Here is a 10,257-nt window from a genome sequence, read left to right on the forward strand (position 1 = left end):
TATATATATATTATATATATATATAAGTAAATTATACAGATAATAATACAAAGAAAGAAAAGAAAATTAGGGTTTAGTAGGATACGCTGTCTTATTTGTTTATACAGCGAATAAGAAGAAGAATTAGGGTTTAGGGTTTAGGGTTTAGGGTTTAGAGTTTCTTAACTCTTTCCCTTATATAAAAGTCTTTATATTATTATTATAATATATCCTTTATTATGCTGCATCTGCTGCATCTGCTGCTGCTGCTGCTGCTGCTGCTGCAATTATAATTAATTAATTTATTTATTATTTAATTGTTCTCCTTCTTCTTGTTATTCTTCTTGTTGTTGTTGTTGTTGCTCTTGTTGTTGTTGTTGTTGTTGTTCAATAAATAATTTATATTTATACATATAATTAAATTGCCAAGAAAAAGAAGGATAAAGAAGAGGTCTATGATCTATACGTGCATCCTCAGGTGTATGTACACCTAAATGTATACATGGTGTTAATGTTGCTGTTTTATGACGATTTATGCCATAATAACGAAAGAAATGGCATGTCTTCCTGTATACATATACATATAAATATAAATAAATAAATAAATAAATATGTATTTATTAATATTTATATTTTATATTTATATTTTATTTAATTAAATAAAAAGAAACAACACAAAAAACGAACAAAAATGAAAAAAATTCCATGTATATATATATTCCAAACCCTAAACCCTAAACCCTAAACCCTAAACCCTAAACCCTCATAAACCGTAAACCCTAAAAAAAAAAAAAAACTTACTGATAAAGAGTATTAAGATTAGCAGAACTATGTTGTTGTATAGTTTTGAATAGAGAGAAAGGACCACATCTAAATGTTTTCCTTAAATAACTAAATAAGGATAAATCATCATAAGATAGACCCATCTCTTCTTCGTCATCTTGTTGTTGCTCTTCTTCCTCATCTAATGGACGTAACTCTGCACTAGGACGTTGATCTAATATATCCTATACATATAAATACATCATAAACCCTAATTAACCCTAATAATAAACCCTAACTAACCCTAATCAAAACCCTAAACCCTCATAAACCCTAATAAACCCTAATTTTCAAACCCTAAACCCTCAGAAAACTAATAAAATAAATAAAATAAATAAAATAAATAAAATAAATAAAATAAATAAAATAAATAAAATAAATAAATAAATAAAGACTTACAAATAATACAGGACATTGAATAGGAGGGTATAATGCTGCCCATAATAATAAATCTTTTATATCTTGTTTATTTAGACCACCAATAGGGTTTATGTCTCCACTACTACAATCATATTTAGTTAGATAACCACGAATACATTCATCACTATTACTTGCAGATAATACTAATAAACCACGAGGAGGAGGGAGGGGAGGAGGGGCACCCAATATATAATTAGGGGGGGGGGGCCCTCTTACTGTATGAGGAGGGGCCCCCAATCCTTCATCTCCTCCTCTTTGTCTATTAGGGTATTCATTAGGTAGAGAAAAAGATGAGGAAGAAGAAGAAGAGGAAGAGGAAGAGGAAGAAGAAAAAGAAGAAGAAGAAGAAGATAATAATTTAATTTGTCTATCTATAGGTAATAATTGAGCAAAAAAATAAGAAAAGACCATCCTTATTCTTGCTTGTAAATTCTGTAGGGCAATATCTTCTTGTTTATAAATATATCTTTTTTTTTCTTCTTTTTTTTCCTCTTTTTTTCCTCCTCTTCCTCCATCTCCTCCTTCTTCTTCTTTCTCCTTATTTATATAATTAATTATATTATTATTATTATTATTTATATTATTATTATTATTATTATATTTATATTCAGGTACCCAATTAAATATATTATAAAAAGAAGATAAAAAAGAAGAAAAAACATTATTAATATCTGCATGTATATAATAAATACCTAAATAAGTAGATAATTCTTTGCTTATTTTTTGTGTATAATTACTATTATTATTACTAAATAAATAACAACTATATATTATTTTATTTATTAATTCTTTTTCTTCCTTAGGGAAAGATTCATCTAATAAATCTATACCTATTATTCTTTCTACATCTCTTAATACACCAAGGGGCCCCCCTAAATATAATAATTCTTCTTCTTCTTCTTCCTCAATTGTACCCTCAGGGGCCCCCCTATACCTATTTTTCCTTCCCTCTTCTTCAATAAGGGGCCCCCATCCTTCCTCTTCCTCTTCTTCTTCCTCCTTCTCCTCTTGTATATTTTTTTCTTTTCCTTTATCCCCCCCCGTTAATAACCATTTATATTGTTTATCTTGTTTATATTTAGATAGATATTTATGTGTATATAAATAAGAATATTTATATTTATTATTAATAAAAGGTTTAATAATATTAAATATATTATAAGACATAAGAGTAGTTAATATAATTAAACAAGAAGAATCTATACCACCAGATAAAGGTATAAAAAAACCACCACTATTAGATCTACGTAAATAGTCCCATAAATATATACTAATTATATTACCTATTTCCTCTATTTCCTTCATCCTTTCTTCATCTATACCTGCTGCTGCTGCTGCTGCTGCTGCTGCTGCTGCTGCTGTTGTTCTTGATGATGATGATGATGCTGATTGGTGCGGTGCTTGTCCTGCTGCTGTTGCTGTTGCTGCTGTTGCTGCTGCTGCTGCTGCTGTTGCTGCTGTTGCTGCTGCTGTTGTTGTTATTGGTGATGGTGGTGGTGGAGGTATTGCTGCTAATGATGATAGTATAGATGATTCTTTTATTATTTCTTTTTTTTTTTTTTTTTCTTCTTTTTTTTCTTCTTGTTTATGTTTATATAATAAGAATTGGTGCATTTGCTGCACATGTTGCTGCATTTGTTGCTGTTTATATTGTAATAAAGGAGAATAAATAAAATATTTATTAATAATATTATTATTAGGGGATAAAGAAAAAGATAAATATATTCTTGGTATAGTATTACATTCATTAGATGCTGTTGCTGCTGCTGCTGCTGCTGCTGCTCGCATATAAGAAGGATTAGATCTTCTTGCTGCTCTTATTGTAGATAGATCTATAGATACAGACTGTACATACACCTCATAAAAAGAAGATGAATAATAAGGACCCCCTATTATACTATTATTATTATTATTATTATTATTATTTATACTATTATTATTATTATAATTATAATAATTATAATTATATTTATTATTTATTAATGGATAACCGCATGCATAAATCATAGAAGAACCATCAAATAATAATCTTCCTCCTGCATCTCCTCCTAATTGATTACTGTATATATACACCCCAAGGTGTCTATAAGTTGCTTCCTTTATTAATAATATTCTTTTTTTCTTCTTTTTTCTCTCATAGTAACTACTACTACCATTAGATATTATATCTGCACCTAATAAATAATAATTTATATGAGGAGGATATGCACACCATAATTCCTCACAACATTCAATACCTATACAGCTCCCTATACACTCCAATAATGCTAAACCTATACATATATAAACACACATATACATACATATATATTTATTTATTTATTTATTTATTTAATTTATTTATTTATATGCTTATTTACATATGGTTATACATATATATATATGTGTGTTTATACAATATAAAGGAGGTGAGAGAAGAAAAGAGACAATAATAAATAAAATAAATAAATAAATAAAAGAAAAAAAATAAATAAAATAATATAATGAATAAATGATAATCTTACCGAATGGTGCTGTCTTTTGTCCTGTTGCCTCAACAACAGCAGGAGGTAATGGCATTTCTTGTAGCATAGGTTGTTGTTGTTGCTGTTGTTGTGGTGTATATACACCTCCTGCTGCTGTCCATGCAGCAAAATAGCGACTCTCTCTATACCCACCTTCATCTACAAGTCTTGTCTTTGGTCTTATTAATATTACACGACCATTAAGTAATAATACACGACAATTATATTGACTCTGCAGCAACAACAACAACAACAGCAGCAGCAGCAGCAGCAGCAACAGCAGCAGCAGCAGAGACAGAAACAGAAAGACAATTATAAATAATAAAACAATGATTAGACCCATCATTATAATCCAAAAAATAAAACAAACACAACCCTATCTACATATATATATAATTGAATATATAAATAAAATAAATAAAATAAATAAAATAAATAAAATAAATAAAATAAATAAAATAAAATAAGATATACTCCTCTAAAATAGAGTGGTGCTCCTGTCTCAACAAGAATATTATGAGTTAAATTAGAAGAAAGAATCTTTGCAATTATTTGCCATGAATGTCTTTCTGTATCTTCTTCTAAGAAATGATCTTCGCATCCATAACCACATGTCTCCAATTCAGGACCTATAATAACAGCAACAACAGCAACAGCAACAGCAGCAGCAGCAGCACCAGTAGCAGTAGTAGTAGTAGTAGTAGTAGTTGTTGTTGTTGTTATTGTTGTTAAGAAGAAGCAAAAGAAGGAATAATATACAAACAAATTAACAATTATACATTAAATGATGAATTGGTATAGCTGCTCCATTTGTTGCTACTACTCTTCTTCTTCTTCTTGCTGCTGCTGCTGCTGCTGCTGCTGTTGCTGTTGCTGCTGCTGCTGCTGCTGCTGCTGCTGGTTGTGGTGGTGTAAATACATACCAACACGGAATTTAGCTCCTTGTCTTTTTGCCTTCTCAATACTCTCAGCAATACGACGAAAATTTCCTTCAAAGTCTAATGCCCATTGATTGAGTGTACAGACAGCTACACGAGCTATAGATCCATCTATATCTGCTGCTGCTATTCCTGCTGCTCTTGCTGCTCTTTCTTTCTCTGTTTGTTCTACTCTTGTTACTCTTTTTCCTTCTGTTCCTATTAATGGGGTCTTATCTGCTGTTATTGTTGCTGTTGTTGTTGGTGTTGTTGCTGCTAATGATGATGATCGTGCATGAGCATCTGGATATAATGATTGCTGCTCATGATTCATTTCCTGCTGCTGATGCTGCTGCTGCTGATGCTGCTGCTGCTGATGCTGATGCTGCAACCCTACAGATGAGGAAGAATAATCACGAACCATCTTAGGGGCCTCCAATAATGGGTACGGTCCTGATGAGCGGCCCCCCACAGAGCAATGAGACTCCATGGGGGCCCCTATTGCTTCTATGATAAGAGGTGAGGGGTGTTGCTGTGTGCTGCGGTGGTGGTGGCGGGTAGAAACCGGGCTTTAATTGGAGAGGAGGGAAGCTGTAAAGTAATTGTCTATTAAATAAAAAGGTAATATTATAATAATAATTAAATAAAAGAAGAAGAAAGCAAGAAAAAATAAGAAAAGTATGAGGCAATCGTGCTTTCTTGCACAAAGGTCAAGAGGAAACCGTTGCTGTTGCAAGAAACAATTAGATCTGTTTCTTCTTTTCTTGTCCAAGTGTAAGGAAGAATAAAGGGTATTTTGTTGATTTATAAGGAAAATAAATTAAATTATATAATATATATTAATTATATTTATAATTCACAGCATAATTCAGAAGAAAAAAGAAGCAAAATTATAAAAGTGATGGTTGTCGATGTATAATTAGCGTGTGGCTTGTGGTAAACATTCAGATTCAGGTGTACGTACACCTCAAGAAGAAGAAAAAAATAAATGTGTGAATAAATAAATAAAATATATATATTTATTCATTTATATTATTATTATTTAATTAAAAACTAATAAAAAAAGCATTTATTCTATGCACCACTACCCCTTTATCCCTCCTCTTCCCTCTCCCTCCTCCTGTTACTGTTTATAAGGTATAATAAGCATGGTGTGGCGCCTCTTCTCTTCTCTTTGTAGGAAAAAATAAACAATTATTATAATAAATGCATGCAAAATATAAATATATTTACATTATTTATATTTATTTTATTTTACTAATTAAATATATTATTTAATAGAAGCAGACAACCCCATCATGAGCTGTACATGCAGTAGTAGATCTGCACAGCACGATTGATTCATTATATATATATGTATGTATGCCTAACACTTCTTTTATATAAATAAATGCATGCATTGTTTGCTTATTTATATTAATTATTCTTTTTTCTTTTTTATTATTTTATTTATGTCTTGTTTTCTTTTTTTCCTTGTTTTCCCTTTATTTTTTTTCCTCTTTTTTCCTCTTTTCTCCTGTTTATGTCTTCTGCTCTTCTTCTTGTTCTACTGTCTACACCATTTACTTTTATTCAATAAAAGAGATAATAAAAAGAGGAATAAAAAAAGAGGGAAAAAATACATGCATGCATGCTTTTATTTGCATGCATGCATGCTGCATTACATGCAACTGTTACAGAGACGTGCAGTGTTCTGCAGATCTGCTCCTGCTGCTGCAGCAGCAGCAGCAGCAGCAGGAGCAGCAGCGGCAGCAGCTACACAAACAGGCCTGTAGCATTTATTATCTTATTGAGGAATCAACACAAAAGCCACACTTTTAAGCAGCGGACTCCTCATTCCTGCTGCTGCTGCTGCTGCTGCTGTTGCTACTGCTGTTGTTGTTGCTGCTGCTGCTGCTGTAGGCCTAAACCCTAAACCCTAAACCCTAATCCCTAAACCCTAAATAATAAAGAACAAGAAGATAATCATCTTCTGCACAGAACGAATACTACTATCTGTAGCACATAATATACACCATAAAAATAAAATAAAAAAGAATAAAAAATAAATAAATAAAAAAAAAAAAAGAATAAATAAAAAAAATAAATAAAAGTAATATCCTCCCTACTAAGGGAAGCAGCACGAATGTCTTGCTGCTGCAGTTGCATCAGTCTGCTTCCTTTCGCTATGGGAGCAGCAGCAGCAGCAACAGCAGCAGCAACAGCAACAGCAACAGGCACTTCTGCGGAGACAGCAGCAAATGCAGCAGCAGCAGCAGCAGATGCAGCAGCACAGCGTCTCATTGTCTCTTAGCTACGGAGACGCACGAAGGGCAATAAGGAACAGCAGCAGCAGCAGCAGCAACAGCAGCAGCAATTAGCAACCAGTTTGCTGCTGCTTGAAGGGGACAGCCAGACAATCGAGCAGCTAAATTCATTTTATGCACGAGCAGCAGCAGCAGCAGCAGCAGCAGCAGCAACAACAACAACAGAGCAACGAAAGCAGAGTTCCCTCCGCTACTGCATAACCCGCTGCTGCTGCAGCCTTTGCTGCTGCTGCTGCTGCTTCTGTATGTTAGATGATGCTGCAGCAGTGCTGCAGTTGCATGTGTTCTTATCTGTTGCTGCACCTGCAGCAGCAGCAGCAGCAGTATCCTCTGCTGTTGCATGCACGCTTCTCTATTAAATAAATAAATAAATTGCTATAACAATTACTTGTTAAAAATGCATGCAAATGCATAAAGGGGTTTCCCTACTAATGGGGCTTTTTTGCATGCATGCATGCATGCATGCATGCAGTGCAGCGCAGCACACGATATACGCGCCCTTGCTTGCATGCATGCTTTGCATGCATGCAATAGGGCCCCGTAAGTAAACCTATTACATGTGCAAAAGGAAAAGGCACGCATGCATGCATGCATGCATGCATTGCTGCATGTATTGGTGCATGCATGCATGCATGCATACATGCGAGTTGTTGGTAAGAAAAGAACTACATAATAAGGGAGGGAGAAATAGTTTATGTTAAAATCCTCCCTAAACAAACTCTATAAAGTATAGAAACCCTAAACCCTAAACCCTAAACCCTAAACCCTTATAAATTAGTAACAACTAGACAATGACCATAACGAGGAGATAACATTGGTGGTCCTGTTGACCATTGGTCACCTTCAGGATCATAAAAACAAACACTATTCAATACTTCGCCATCTTGACCACCAGTTACCTGAATACATAAACCCTAAACCCTAAACCCTAAACCCTAAACCCTAAACCCTAAACCCTAGTCTTCTATAGCGCATCTCAAAGCAACTGACACCACCATAATGTTATCACCACTCTCTCCCTCTCTCCCTCCCCAAACCCTAAACCCCAAACCCTAAACCCTAAACCCTAAACCCTAATAGACGTACCATGATGGCTCCTTCGGCGAATACAGCACTACAATCCATTCTAGGGTTTGGCATAGGGTTTAGGAATGACCATTGTTTACCATCAGGGTCTAAACCCTCAATAGAATTTATTATACGATGCTCGCTATCTATACCCCCTAATACATATAAATGATTATTTCCTGATACTGCACTACCTGCACTACGGACCTGAAAAAAAAAACCCTAAACCCTAAACCCTAAACCCTAAACCCTAAACCCTAAACACTAGAATAAACATAAAACCTTAAAAATTAACAATAAAGCAAAAAATAAACATCAACCCAAGAACGTAAACCCTAAACCCTAAAACATAAACCCTAAACCCTAGAACAACAGTAAACAATAGAAACCAGACGGTGAAACCTAAACCCTAAACCCTAAACCCTAAACCCTAAATAAATAGAATACCTCAATCATGGATGCTGGTAGGGTTTCCCATTTATCCATTCGCTCATCATACACCTCAACTGTTCGTAGTCTTTCTCCTGTTGTTCCTCCTAGTACTACTAATGAATCCCCTGTATAATAAACAAATAAATAAATAAATAAATAAATAAAATAAAATAAAATAAGAAAATAAATAAATAATAACAAGAAATAAATACCTATTATACATTTGTAGATATATATACATTATATGACAGCATAACCCCAAACCCTAAACCATAAACCCTAAACCCTAAACCCTAATTATATTGCTTACCATGAGCACAACACATAGCACTAGATCTGGGTGAATTAAGAGGAGCAAGATGTATCCAATTCTTCATTCTTGTATCTAAACCCTCAACAGAGGAGAGAATAGATTCCCCATTAAATCCTCCAATTATAAATACTCTCTTATTTAATGAGGATGCGCATGCATTACGACGAGGAATAGATAAAGGTTGGCAACTAAACCAACTCCCTAATAATGCATCATATACCTCTACGTCACATAAGGCCTAAAAAAAAATTTACATAAACCCTAAACCCTAAACCCTAAACCCTAAACCCTAAACCCTAGAAAACCCTAAACCCTAAAAAAACCCTAAACCCTTAAAAATTCTAGAAAATTATAAAAATGTGGAGGAAAGCGTAAACCCTTGAAAATGATTGCAGAAACCCTAAACCCTCAGATGCAGGATGGAGTGCAAAACCCTGAATAAACTGACAACGGCCTCTAAACCCTAAACCCTAAACCCTAAACCCTAGAAGTATATAAAAATAAAATTGAATAGATTTACTTTATAATTAATATTTTGTCCTCCGCATAGATAGATTTTATTATGAATAGCAGCAGCAGATGCATATGCTCTCTCTGTTTGCATAGGAGGGCAATAGATCCATCTTTGTTGCTTATAATTATAATATTCAATTGTATCTAGATGTTTTTTTCCGTCATTTCCTCCTAATGCAAACACTAATGGAGAAGAAAAGAAATTTAATCCATAAAATGCTGCCTCTGCACAAAGAGCATCACTTTCTGCACTATCCCTGCATCACGCACATGTATACAAAACCCTAAACCCTAAACCCTAAACCCTAAACCCTAAACCCTAGATAGAATAAAATATCCAAAAAAATAATCTCAATCAACAACTAACATAAAGACAAAAAAAAGGATATCCAGCATCAAGAAAAAATCTAAACCCTAGAGAAACCCTAAACCCTAAACCCTAAACCCTAAACCCTAATATTTGTGTACCTTGGTTGTGGTGGTGTATTAGGCTGTCTAAGGAAGTTGAGTATAATACGGAAAAGTTCTGCATCTCTATCAAAGAATATTCTTCCTTGTTTATCCCTAGGTACAGGAAATTTTCCTGATAAAATAGAGGATAATAAAGATTTTTTTTGTTGAATTAGGGTTTCCCTTGATGATTCATATATAACACCACCAACATTTATATCTATAACCATCTCTGCTGCAATTGTTGCATCCATTACTCTTTGATTTAATGATTCAAATGCTAATACTTCTTGACGAAAACGCTCCCTCTCCTGTACATATACGTAAACCCTAAACCCTAAACCCTAAACCCTAAACCCTAAACCCTAAAATTCGATATTCTTGAAAGACAAAGAAAGAGAGAGAAAGAGAAGGAGGTTTAACGAGAAAATAAATAAAGTATATATATAATATACAATATATATATATACAATATATATAAATATATATATTATACAAAAAAAAAAAAAAAAAAAAAAAAAAAAAAAAAAAAA

General features: G+C 33.5%; 2 protein-coding genes across 2 annotated transcripts in view; both read right to left on the reverse strand.

Moving 5' to 3' along the window:
- Positions 1-4,544: 4,544 nt before the first annotated feature.
- EMWEY_00044790 (glutamine-dependent NAD(+) synthetase protein, putative) lies at positions 4,545-5,132 on the reverse strand (the record flags this gene model as incomplete). The annotated part of the gene is made up of 1 exon (XM_013479078.1): positions 4,545-5,132. One exon carries the CDS (start codon positions 5,130-5,132, stop codon positions 4,545-4,547), a length of 588 nt encoding a protein of 195 aa, XP_013334532.1.
- A 2,583-nt stretch (positions 5,133-7,715) lies between these two features.
- The window catches only part of EMWEY_00044800 (kelch motif domain-containing protein, putative), a gene marked incomplete at both ends in the record, with an annotated part of 3,404 nt that continues 862 nt past the window's right edge, over positions 7,716-10,257 (reverse strand). The window contains 7 exons of the mRNA XM_013479079.1: positions 7,716-7,847; positions 7,958-7,986; positions 8,115-8,223; positions 8,464-8,573; positions 8,759-8,999; positions 9,282-9,531; positions 9,743-10,035. Of these exons, the coding sequence (XP_013334533.1) occupies positions 7,716-7,847; positions 7,958-7,986; positions 8,115-8,223; positions 8,464-8,573; positions 8,759-8,999; positions 9,282-9,531; positions 9,743-10,035 (1,164 nt within the window). The remainder of the gene's footprint in view (positions 7,848-7,957; positions 7,987-8,114; positions 8,224-8,463; positions 8,574-8,758; positions 9,000-9,281; positions 9,532-9,742; positions 10,036-10,257) is intronic.

Source organism: Eimeria maxima, genomic scaffold (assembly GCF_000499605.1).
Source record: "Eimeria maxima Weybridge genomic scaffold, Emw_scaff872, whole genome shotgun sequence".
In the NCBI taxonomy this organism is placed as follows: Eukaryota; Apicomplexa; class Conoidasida; order Eucoccidiorida; family Eimeriidae; genus Eimeria; species Eimeria maxima.